The following is a 13,342-nucleotide window of genomic DNA, read 5'->3' as shown; positions in this document are numbered from 1 at the left end:
CTTTAAGTTTGGTCTGAAAACGTCAAATAGTCATGAAGTCTTTGTGTTGTTAGTGTAAATTTCACCTCAGATGGGGAAATAGTTCCGGATGTTACTTATATTGGGAATTGTTTTCCCACTAACATTATTTCAGCCATTTCCCCAGGGATACGCTCTACATATTTGGCTGATAAAAAACAAAAAGGGATTTATATCTCTGTTTGAATCTAAGTCTGAAAGCTTATCGATTTATGGACAGTATAATTGTTAAAAACTAATATTTGGTGATTGTTATGTCTACAATTTGCTATTGGCCCACATGTTTGATGTGTTCCGCAAATTACTCCAAATAAATTCAAAGCTTAAGAACGCCAAAACTACTAAGACCATCAACTAGTAATAGTTCAAATACATGAGCTAAGATGCATGTGGACTCAAATTAGTTTTTTCTTTTCACATTCTAAATCTAATCTTAATTCAATCTAAAGGGGAGGGGAGGGAATATAGTAATATATTGAAATTATTACTCCTATAAAGAACAAACCAATGTTGAGCTTATTCAGAACCTCCACTCAAGCTAGAACGGTGTTAACTTGGATTGGTTCTGCTGTTGATAGAACATGTTCAAGTTTATAGAATGCGTCTCTATATTTGTTGCGAATTTAATTTCAGTTGTGGGAGATAACGCTGCAAAGAACATATTCATCTTAGCAGGACAGAGTAACATGGCTGGCAGGGGCGGCGTCAGCCATGGAAAATGGGACGGAAACGTCCCACCAGAGTGTCAACCGAGCCCTTCCGTTCTTCGATTCACCGCTAATCTTACTTGGGAAGAAGCACGAGAACCCCTCCATGCAGACATCGATGTAGAACACGTTTGCGGGGTCGGACCGGGGATGGTATTCGCCAGTGAGATCATTCGAACAAATGGCTCGGGGATTGGGGTGGTGGGTCTGGTCCCATGTGCCGTTGGTGGGACTTCAATAAGCAGATGGGGAAAGGGAAGCCCTTTGTATGATGAGTTGGTGAAGCGTGGCATGGAGTCATTGAAGGAAGGTGGAGCCATTCAGGCTATATTGTGGTATCAAGGAGAGAGTGATACGGTCACTAAAGAGGATGCCGATGCATATCAAGGGAATTTGGTACAACTGATACAGGACTTGCGTTTTGATCTTAACCTCCCATCTTTACCTTTTATGGTGGTCTGTATGATCTCCAATTGTTTTACTTTTTATGTTTAGTTTTAATTTTGAAGTGAATTATAAGTTAATTTCAGGTGGCACTTGCGTCCGGAGAAGGTAAATATGTAGAGACGGTGAGAAATGGTCAAATGGGGATAAAGATGGAAAATGTGAAGTGTGTGGACGCCAAGGGATTGCCTCTCAACGTAGACCATCTTCATCTTACCACCATAGCTGAGGTCAAGCTTGGTCTCAAGTTGGCTCACGCTTTTCTCCAGCAATAATAATTGAAGAAGAAACATGTCAAATATCCTTCATTAATGAAGGAAGAAGAATAAAAAGTGGTTTTGACTTTAAATGGAAAATTTCTTCCACTCTTTTTTCTATTTGTTCTGATTTGAAAATCAAAACGAAACAAAAATTATATTAAATAACTGACCCAAAATTCATCGCTTTATATTTGATAAGGGATGAAAAAGCTTATAAAATCTAATAAAAAGCATAACTGGCAACCACCCAGCACCGGGGTATTAAAACCCAACACAAATGGGGCAGTTAATCAAGGAATCACGGAGCTGCTGGAGGAGTTATTCGAGATAACAAAGGCACATATTATATGTTTAAAAGACTATTAATCATTTAATCATGAACGTTTAAATACATATACTGAGGACATGCTTGAATCTATGACTTCATGAATAATAATCATGTCTTTAATCATTAAAGTCATTTGATTCGTGCACTTTCTACTACAATTTTAGTTAATACTAATTAGTATTTAAATCATAACATCTTTAATATGCATCTTACCTCTTAAAACAACTAAATTGATTAACCAATTTAAATTATTTTTTATATTATTTTTTATATTTACTTTTTTGCCCTCCCAGTATTCAAGGTTTCCTCCTAATTAATTCGGAGCGACTCGGGTCTAGGGATGGGCATGGGTCAGGTTTCGGCCAACCCGACCTGACCCCAAAATTTTACATCCTTCACCCGACCTGAAAAATATATACTCTCCACCCGAACCTAACCCGACCCAACTTTTTGAGATAAAATTTGAACCCAACCCGAAATAATAAAATAATATTTTTTTATTCAATAAAAACAGTAATTTAATTGGAAAATATATATATAAAGGGGTATTATTGTAATTATTCCTAAATATATAAAGTAAATTTTTTTTTGGGTTGGGTTGTGTCGGATATTTATCACCTTAAACCGAAATTCAACCCGACCCGAACATCACCTTTAAAAAACCCGACCCGAACCCGATTTTTTATATATAAAAAATCTCGACCCAATCGAGTTAGGTCGGATCGGAATCTATCTGGTTTGGGTCCTATGCCCATCCCTACTCGGGTTGTACACCTAACATTGGTGTCGGAATCGCTCTCTAACATCAGTGTTGTTAAACTCAACTTTGATAGGTCGGTGTTGTTAAACTCAACTTTAATAGGTCAGTGTTGTTAAACTCAACTTTGATAGGTTCAATAACCAATCCAGGATGAAGGCTGTTAGTGGTTGGGGATTGTCTCAGGAAAGGAAGGTTAATATATGGCTAATATACGGCGTTACCGGATACATTAAAAGATATTTAACAAATTCGGTTTAGCGCTATCGGAAATGTTGAGTAATAATAATGTAGTAGGTCTAATTCATGAAGAAATATTAAAAAATTTGGCAACCGGCAAACTTAACTTGTCGGTTTGTTTCGATCCAAATTAAAAATGTATCGATCCATATCAATATAACAGGTAAAAATATGACAAAACCGGTCACGAAAAGACAATACCGGTAAAGCCCTACCGGATATATTTAAAGTGTCTATAAAGTGTCGATACTTTATAAAAATGTATCGATCCACAACGATATAACAGGTAAAAATATGATAAAACCGGTATCAAAATGATAAAACCAGTAAAGCGCTATCGGATATATTGAAAGTGTCGATACTTTAATAAGTACGTGTAATAAATTATCGATAATTTCAAAGAAATAGGTAATTATCCTATCGAAAGTATCGACACCTAACATAAAAGTATCGACAACTGATATAAAAGTATCGACACCTGACATAAAAGTATCAACACTTTGGTAGTTGTATCGATTAAATATAAATAACATATCCGATGAAAATATAAAGGACATAGCTAAATATCCTCTGAAAATAGATAGAACGGACGAGTTTTTGAAATCGAAGCGTAATTGTTGCTGTATTTCATAAGGCGTTTCTAAAGTGAAGTTTGTTTGTTGTTGATGTAGTCGAATCGAAAAGTATGTTGTCGAAACCCTAGTTTTTTATTATTACAATAATCGCAAATAGGGTTTTTATGTGTTGTTTGGGGGTTTTGAGTAAAGAAGCATTTGTAACCGATTACAGGTAGAAAGTGATATTCAAGGTAAAATATAAATGTCGATACTTTTATTAAATATTATAAGTAGAAAATGATATTATAGGTTGTATAAATGTGCCGACACATTTTGTAGTGGCCATTCAAATTCTTTTGAAGAAAACCGTTTTACCACAAGAGTAGTTATCTATATTTGTATATTGAATAAAGTTTTTGTAACAAGTATTTGATTTGATTTGTGTAAACTGATATATGAAGGAAAAATGGAGTCAATGGGTGGCAAAATTGTTGGTGGCGCAGATGACTTTGAAATTGAGGCCGAGACTCGAAAACAACCAAAGGGTGGATATATATACTTCTAGTAAGTATCAATGTCTTTTTGTTATTATTGTTGAAATGGTAATTTGATTAAAGTATTTAAGAACTTTAAATTGATGACAAATTTTAAATGTTGACAGTATGGTCGAATGCAAAAGGATGAAGGAAGATGTCACAAAGAGCGGTTTGGTATGTAAAATGAAATTGACATTGAGTATTATTTAGTGTTAATGTATTGATTAAGAAACGTTTATGCTTAATATTAGGTAACAAAAGATGTGAGGTCCAAATGGAATTCGATGAGTGATGCTGAAAAGGAACCTTACATCACACAGTCAAGGAATGATAGTAAAGAATACAAAGAACGGAGGAAAGCACATGAAAATAAGGTATTCATTAAACTTGTAAATACGTTGATACAAAATATACAAGAACTATAACATTATATATTGTTAAAAAATATAGGAAGTGTCGATAAGATACAGTATTAAAAGGGTGAATTCATTAGTTAAACACCTTAAGGAGAAGGGTCAGTTGAATGTGCTGGGAGAAATAGGGGAAAATGAAGGCAAAAGTGTTGTAGAAGTCTGTAAGAGTAAGAAATGGAAATCACTTGCCTCCAAATATGGTTTGAAGCAGAAGGTGACATATACTGAACTTAAAGAGGAAATAAAAAGTGGATCTTATGGGGGGATGAGCTGAAGGTCAGAGTTCTATTGTATCTTATCGGTATCTTTCTTTGTCTAACGGGTGATACGTCAACGAACAAGGACTATATGAAACTCATTTGCGATGAAGGCTTGAAGGGGGAATTCAATTGGGTTGAATATGTCCATTCGAGATTGATTGAATCAATAATCACCTTTAAAAAGGGCAGTCAGAGATACCTCAAAGGGTGCATAGCAATCTTAGAGGTAAATGACTTGAAGAACTTTTTTGTGTTTTTATATAAAATGATAGTATAGTTATTATATAAAATTATAAATTTTATTATAAATGCAGGTTGCACTGTTCGATTTTTGGTCGGGCTGTGAGGCAGTGTCGACTTATGAAAGAACCGGAGTGGCACGCATCCGTGCATGGGGGAAGGAGGAGAGGTTAGAGTGATGGCGAAGTTGAAGTTGGATAGACCGAGGAAGCACGAAAGGGTAATAAATGTAATTAAATAATATTAAGAATATAATCAATGTCTTAATATTGTAATTTAATTTTGAAGGTTATTGGCAATGAGGTAGAGGAAGCAGCGGAGGCAGAGGAGAAGAAAGAAGAGATGGTTGTATTGGGGGATGACGGTGAGGGGGATGATGATGAGGAAAAATAGAGTAACTTCGACATTTTGATGTCTGAATTGACTGATATCAAAAAAATCCAATTTGATATCATATAAAGACAATCAAGAGTCGAAGAGAAACTTGAGAGAGTCGAAGATACACTTGAGAGGCATAAGGGGGAAGTGGAAGGAAAAATAGATGGAGTGGTGAAAGAAGTAGAGGTGTTGAGGGGTGAAGTGGTGAAAGAAATTGAGGTGTTATGGGGTGATCTTAAGATGGTGACGGGTGAAAAATTTGATGGAGTGGTGAAGGAGGTTGTGGAATTGAGGAGTGAACTTACGGGGGTGAAGGGGGTGGTTGACCAATACTTCGATGAAGGAGATCAATTGAAGGGTGAAATAAAATATATGAAGAGCTATGTAGAGGAAAAATAAGATGAACTGAAAAAATATGAAGAAGGAAAGAGGGAGGAGGAAGAAGAAAAGATGGAAGAAATGAGGAGGAAGGAAGTCGATGTCATTTATACACCGGAGAGTGTTATAGCAGCAGATTTGGATTCGGAATGTCCTACACCCCATAAGAAGAAGCAGAAGGTAAGTTGAATAATAGAAAACTTAATTTGATCTTTATCATGTTGTTGTGAGAAAAATTTGTATGCAAAATTGTAGGTTGAAAAAGCGGATATTCCAAGCGAAATTGATGACATCGAAGCTACAATTTGTGATTATTTATGGAATAGTGAGTTAGAATCGGGTTAAGTGAAATATATTGCTTTGTGGGTGATATTTAAATATTTCATGATAACATATTAATCCTAATGATTCATACAGATATTATGTAATCTCAATGGGAAATCAATTCACTAGTGTATATGACGTTGCAACGTTGAAGCCTATGGAATGGGTTGGCGGTGTGGTAAGTAGAAAGTAGAAAATATTAAAACTTATTGAATATGTTCTGATTGTGTAATTAATTTTGTTAGGTTGTTGATTTGCTCGCCTGGACAGTATGCTACGATTCTCAAAAGTCACTCTGGAGGATTGGCTACCTTCCATACCTCTTAGCGGTGAGTTAAATTAATAAATGTTGAAAAATAGTGTTATATACGGTAAATTAATAATGTTTGTTGCATAATTGTAGCAACAGGCGTTGGATGCCAACAACAAAGAAAGTGTTGAGAGTATTGCTACCTTTTGGGGTCCCATATTGGATAACTATGTGAAATTCACCGACTGTGAGAAGGTAAGACACCATACCAATTGCAAATGATATTTTCGGATATAGAATGTTGAATTTTGTCAAATTGGGTGTGAAATTTGTTGCAGATCATGATCACAATAAACTACCATAATTCACATTGGTATCTGTTGGTGTTGGATATGATAGATTGTGTTGCAACAATATATGATAGTATGTTTACATCTGAAGCAGCTAAACAGAGAGTGAAGGATGCTAAGAGATTGGTATGTATGTATGTATGTATGAAAGGACATTATGTAAATTATAATGCATAATATTTTTGGATCATAACTTCTTTTTTTTAATGCATATTAAAATATTAGATTTTTATAATAAGAAACGCATTTGGGTTGAATACTGTGGATCTCTAGGAAAGTTCCCCTTGAAAAATTTCAAATTTGTGGAACATAAGAAGAATAAGCAATTGAATGGGTATGAGATGTTATCATAAATAGAAAGCTTAATTTATGCAGGATTCATAATCGACATGTGTGATTTTCAAATTTTGTAACAGATATGATTGCGGCATGTATATGATGATGTGGATGGAATCGATCGGTTCTACATGGGCAATTGGTGATTTTGTAAGTAGAATTCAAAATTCGTTTGTGGTAAAATTGTTAAAAGTCGTAGATTGAATGTTGTGGTTTACAATACTTAACGTTCTGACAATTTGAATATAGGTTGTTGGAGAGTGAGATCGATCGCGAATATTAAACGATCTCGTAAGCCACAATCAAAATCAACGAAGACAGGAGATAACAAAAGCTGCCATGAGACACTACAATAACAAAAGGATGCAATGATGTAAATGTAAGGTTAATTTTTTATAAGATTTATAATTTTGTATGTGAATGTAATTATGTATGAGATGAGAAAAGTTAGCAGTAGGTTGTTGTACATTTTCTTATAGACATTAAGAGTCATGTTCATATGTATGATATATGAACTCCATTGGCCATGAAGACGAGCAACCAATTGGAGACACAATGATAGAAGAAGCTCTAGTTGGAGAGGATGTCACAATTAAGACTGTGATGGAATACATGGTCAATTTTCGGGAGCATATTGATTCCCTTGTGAGTGGAATGCAAGCCGATATTTTATCATTGCGCGATGAAGTCTCCATGTTGCGTGACGAATTACGTCAACGATATCAAACGAGTTAGGTAATTCATTATTTATGGTTCTAAACATTTACACGTTCTGAAATGTATTTTATTTTCTTTTAACAGATGTGGACAACCAAGCGGCCAATGAAGATGAAGATGATGATGATCCAAACAAGTAGATCGTGTCTGCAACGTCGCCTTCAAGAAAACTTTTAATTTTTTATCTCAATGGTGTCCTTGCCTACATCCTAAGACTGCCTGCAGGTTTTAATTATGTTCTTTTGTATCCATTATTTTAACATATAAGCGTAGAATTTTAATCTCATTTTCTTCATGTTGTAGATGTTGTCCTCAGAACATGATTATTTGAATTTATGCAATTTTGTGTAGACAATTTTGTTGTTTCCATTTGGTCTTCCAAGATGAGGTTAGAACTGTTGAGCAATTGAATTACTGTAGCCAAAATCGTTAATATACAATTTAATGTTAACATTCAAACTTGATTACAATCTCATGCATAACGTCGACCGTGTACTTGAGAAACTACCTTTATTTTCTGAGCATTTTCTATTCGTTTGGGTAAGATGAATGTCATTACAGTTTGTTGACTTTTCTTTGTCTACGATTCCTACATATTTATGTTCGACTATTTGTGAACAGGATCAAGCAAAATGCAAAACATACGATAATGTTACCTACTGTAAAGATCTCAATGATGTTTGGAACGCGTGTCCTGATTCAACGAGCTAAATACACTTCCAGTTAAACAGGTGTTCATACATTGATTATTTTAACAATTTATGTGTTTATATAGAAATACAATTACATATGTCCACATACCTTTGACGTTGCTTCCCATTCGAACGACTGTGCTCTAGGTATGACACAAATTTATTCATGCTTATGCGAATTTAGTTTATTGTTAGTAAAATTGCACCTCATTAGTTTGATAATTGAAATTATTTATGTATGTCATCAGAAAAAGGCGGAAACATACGAGAGTATTTGGAAAATTTGTTGAAGGCGCCTAATGTTCCGGACTTCGTTAGAAATAACCCTTTTTCATCGGATTAATTTCGTTGTCGGTACATTATTTGAACATTGTTGTGTATTTATCTTTTGGTTTGATTATATTGTGTGTATATTTTCATTAATTATTCCATATTTGTTTCTCTGTATATAGATACATTTGAGGATTGTTGAAATATCAATACTAGTTATTAATGTATTTTACATATGCGTGCAAATGTATCGAAACACATTATTAAAGAAATGTTTTCTATGTTCTCCACAACAAAGTTTTCATACTTAGAAATATCGATATATTTATAATCGTTTTCTATAATGTATCCAAACTTAAAGTTTCCTATAAAGTGTCGATCTATATATAAAAAGTAACGACCCAAAAAACATCGAAACCCATAATTATAATGTAATGGGTAATTTTTCAATATAACCGGTATAAATATATCGGTTTTATGAAAAATATGTCTACAACATTTATCGACACTTATTAGTATTGTGTCGATACGTTTTGTCCAAAATGGATGCCAAAAAGGGGGGAACCTACAAAGTGTCGATACATTTTCATAGAGTGTCGATCCAAAAGGGTTGCACGCATAAAGTGTCGATACATTTATTAAAAGTGTCGATCCCAAAAATATCGAAACCCATAATTATAATGTAATAGGTAATTTTGTAATATAACCGGTATACATATACTGGTTTTATGAGAGAATAGGTCTATAATATGTATCGACACTTATTAATATAGTGTTGATAATTTTTGTCCATAATGGATGCCAAAAAGGGTGAACGCATAAAGTGTCGATACATTTTCAAAATGTGTCGATCCCAAAAGCATCGAAACCCATAATTATAATGTAATAGGTAAATTTACAATGTAACGGTATAAATATACCGATTTTATGAGAGAATAGGTATACAACATGTATCGACACTTTGTTGAAAAACCCCAGGTTTTATTGGCTATGCTGTCAATATGATTAACCTGGATAATCCCAGTTACAAAACTGATTCCGACCATGATTGCGGGAGACTATACTCTACAGATTGTTTGGCATTTATGTGACGATGCGGATGAAATATTAAACGGTCTCGTAATCCACAATAAAAATAGACTAAGAGAGTAAATTTTGTAAATATAGGGTTAATTTTGTATAATTTACATTATACTCAAACTGAGCTTGACTTGAGGACATGTTAGTTTGTTATGTCTCTCACCGTTGCAGTACCCACATCGCCTAATTATCTTCTCGACCTTGTTCTTTGGTACTTCTTTTCGCTTGCGTTGTTTTCGTTGAGGGTCACGAACATTGTTTACTACAATGCTTTGGTTGACTGAATCATTCAAACCAAACGAGTTTTCTAATTCTTCTATTAGTCTTTTCATCGCATCTCTTGCGGTTTTGAAAGACTCGTCTATCTTTGATGCAATGTAGTATAACCTACTTGACGTTGAAAGTAGAGCAGCGAACCGTGCCATTTGCATCACTTCTGGAGACACATTCAAGTCATCATAATTGGGTGCAGAAGCCTTCGCATCATTAGTCCACCTACTTTGAATCAAAGTCCTGGGAAAATATGTGTAATCCAAGTGCTTCAAAACGTGAAGTTGATGGTAACACAGAAGTCCAACAGTCTTGAATTTTTTGCAGGAGCAAATTAGGGTTTTCGTACTATAATCAAAACTAATTTCAAATTTCCTATTTTTTTCTTTGTACTTTGACAAAATATAATGTTGACATTCATCTGATAAGGACTGAATCTCTGCCTCAATCCGGTACAATGTCCCCCGTAGAAGTTCATCTTGGAACGTACGAAAAGATTCGCGGGTAAAAATCGCAGCAGTATGGCTTTCAAGGTCGAACAGTTTTGTGATCTGGAAGGGCTTCGTATGAGAACTTAAGTAATCCGCTTTCAACTCGTTCATATGCATTCTACTACTTCCATCTTCAATTGCATGAACAACATCTAATTATGTCTTCTTGTGTTTCAGTGTAATCGCTAGTGAAGCATTCATAGACTCGCACCTTTGTGTTGAGCGAATATTGGCAAAAAAATGACCGGTTAGATATGCTTGTGCCCTTAAGTGCCGTGTATTTCCCTTCTCAATCACCCATGGATGCTTTTCGACATTGAATTCTGAAACAACCGAACGCCATTGGATATCAAATTCCTCGGTTGTCCACCAGGAAGCCATGCATTTTGAGAATGCTGCTGTAAATTTTGGGTCACCAATGTTAGCTTGTGCATTACGAGAAAGATGCCAAGAACATAATCTGTGCTTAGCATAAGGGATAACAGATTTGATAGCCCTCTGCATTGCCCTATCCCCATCGGTGACAACTGAAATAGGTGATTTATTCATCATGGCTTCTAAAAAATTCTATAGCACCCACTCGAAAGATTAAGACGTCTCGTCAGCGATTATGGCAGTGTAAATACAATTGTGTTATGGTGATGATTGACACTGACAATAGGCATAATTGGTCGACCATACAAATTATCTTTGTGCGTTGTGTCGAACGCAATTACATCACCGAAGCATGTGTAATCCAATCTCGATGTAGAATCCGACCAAATAAGATTATACAATGCCCCTGATTTGTCTACCGAGTATGTCATAAAAAATCGGGATCATCATGTTTCTTATAATCAAAGTAGGCAATAAGCGCATTCACATCCCCATCGACGATTTCCTTTGCTTTACCTCTTTGAAGTGCATTATAGAGGTCTTTATGTATAAATCCAACACTATGATAGCCCCCTGCCTGCTGCATTAAATAGTTCATTACTTGTGACGTACCAACACCGACTTCTTTCAATGTTGTTGCCTCATCGATAGCAGCCTTACTTACAGCTCTATTAGAACGCATAAATGGTGTCATAGCAGGTGCACAATGCATGATTATGTTCCTGATAAGACTTACTTATAACTCACTGATCGTTTGTATTTGTTGTTGTAACTACGACTCTAGCCTTACATCATGTTCTTGTGACTGGCGTATGAGCACGTTGACGATTAACAATATTGACTTTTGATGCTTGAAACCCTTCTTTGGAACAACAAAATTCTTGTGTCTTCACATTCCCTTCCACGTCAAGCCGTTTTGTTCCCTTACGTGCACTAAACCCATGTTCCCGTGCGAATCCCTTGTTAAAGTACCAAGCTTGATCACGTGAACAGAAGAGCTGACCAGCCAATCTATCAGATTCATCAACATTATGTACTTCATGGCATTCCTCTGTTGGCTTAACATTGTCTGCATCAGTATGATCCATGGAAAAAAAATTTGTACAAGTTCAGTGGTCCCGGAGTTGATGAAGATGTAAACAAAGGTTCATTGAACATGTTTCAGTCGTGTTGCTTTCAATAGGATGGGGTATTGGTAGTGGTAGTTAAAGGGTAGGTACAAAATTAAATTCGCAGTACATATTTAGGTATGTACAATAACTACCTAAATATGTGTCGATACATTTTATACAAGTATCGACCCAAAAAACATCAAAACCAATAATTATAATGTAATAGGTAAATTAACAATGTAACCGGTATAAATATACCGGTTAATTAGAAAACAGGTCATCATAATGTATCGACACTTGTGTAATTTGTGTCGATACTTATTGTCCAGGATGAATGCACAAACGAGGTGCACGCATAACGTGTCGACACTTGATAAATTTGTGTCGATACTTTTGGTCCAGAATGAATACCAAAAAGGGTGCAACTATAAAGTGTCGATAAATTTATAAAAAGTATCAATCCCGGAAACATCGAAACCCATAAGTATAATGTAATAGATAAATTTTCAATGTAACCGGTATAAATATACCAGTTTTATGAGAGAATATGTCTAAATAATGTATCGACACGTTGTTAGTTTGTGTCTATACTTTTTTCTAGAATGAAATATGAATGCCCAACCAGGTGCAAGCATAAAGTGTCGATACATTTAAAATTGTATCGATCTAAAAAACATCGTAACCGATAATAATAATGTAATAGGTAAATTTGCAATGTTACCGGTATAAATATATCAGTTTACTTCGAAAATAGGTCAATATAAGCGCTACCTATTACATTATATAAGAGCTACCTAATATGTTATTGTACTTGATAATATTTCCGGTTAAATGTCTATTTTATTATATAAGCGCTACCTATTACATTATATAAGCGCTATCTAATATGTTATTGTACTTGATAATATTTTCGGTTAAATGATATAACATTACCGGTCAAAATTTTAACCGGTCACTTGTTTAACCGGTCATGCCGTTTTTTAGTTGTTTTTTAACCGCGGCACAGCAGAACTTCCCTAGTGGTTGGGTTCTACGTGACAGTTATATTCAATGGCTAGTAGGTTTTCATAGGTATATTGGGCGTTGCTCCGCCTTTCACGCTAAAAATGTGAGATGTGTTGGATGACTCGTCATAGACCGTTAATATTCATATATAAATTAATATTCATATACCGTTATTAGTTCAAAAAATATTCATATTAATAAATCTAATTTTAAAAATATATTACATGTAAATATATTATTAAGTATAAATTGTCATAGATTTACAACACATACTTTTAATATTAAATAGATTTATTTTGTACATCGCGCAAAATAGAAAACTATTATATATTATAGGTTTAATATAAAAATAAATGCTCAAATTATATCCAAAGTTAACTTTAGGTGTTTAAAGAATTTTCGTTAAAAATAAGTGTCTAATGTTTTAAACGTTACACGTTTAGGTGCTTGGACCTTTAATGTCGTTAAATTCGGTCATTAAGTAACACGTGTCAACCATATAAAGTTTTGAAAATAAATATATATTTTTAAAAAAATTTATAAGCCCGACACGT

The 13,342-nt window shown here is 34.6% G+C and overlaps 1 protein-coding gene across 1 annotated transcript; it reads left to right on the top strand.

Annotated features, from left to right (window-relative positions):
* Positions 1–562: 562 nt before the first annotated feature.
* LOC120202058 (probable carbohydrate esterase At4g34215) lies at positions 563–1,452 on the top strand. Its single transcript, XM_039202546.1, has 2 exons — positions 563–1,181; positions 1,256–1,452. The coding sequence occupies exons 1-2, from the start codon at positions 600–602 to the stop codon at positions 1,442–1,444; spliced, it is 771 nt and encodes a 256-aa protein (XP_039058477.1). The 5' UTR covers positions 563–599; the 3' UTR covers positions 1,445–1,452.
* The last annotated feature ends 11,890 nt before the right edge of the window (positions 1,453–13,342 follow it).

Source organism: Hibiscus syriacus, unplaced genomic scaffold (genome assembly GCF_006381635.1).
Source record: "Hibiscus syriacus cultivar Baekdansim isolate YM2019G1 unplaced genomic scaffold, ASM638163v2 tig00008146_pilon, whole genome shotgun sequence".
NCBI lineage: Eukaryota > Viridiplantae > Streptophyta > Magnoliopsida > Malvales > Malvaceae > Hibiscus > Hibiscus syriacus.
The sequence above is the reverse complement of the archived record's forward strand: the minus strand, read 5'-3'. Positions and strand labels throughout refer to the sequence as shown.

Excerpts from the sequence above, each read along its gene's own strand:
- LOC120202058 (XM_039202546.1), top strand. The coding sequence starts at position 600 with ATGTTCAAGTTTATAGAATGCGTCTCTATATTTGTTGCGAATTTAATT. Across the intron at positions 1,182-1,255 it reads CATCTTTACCTTTTATGGTG|GTGGCACTTGCGTCCGGAGA; the intron begins GTCTGTATGATC and ends AGTTAATTTCAG.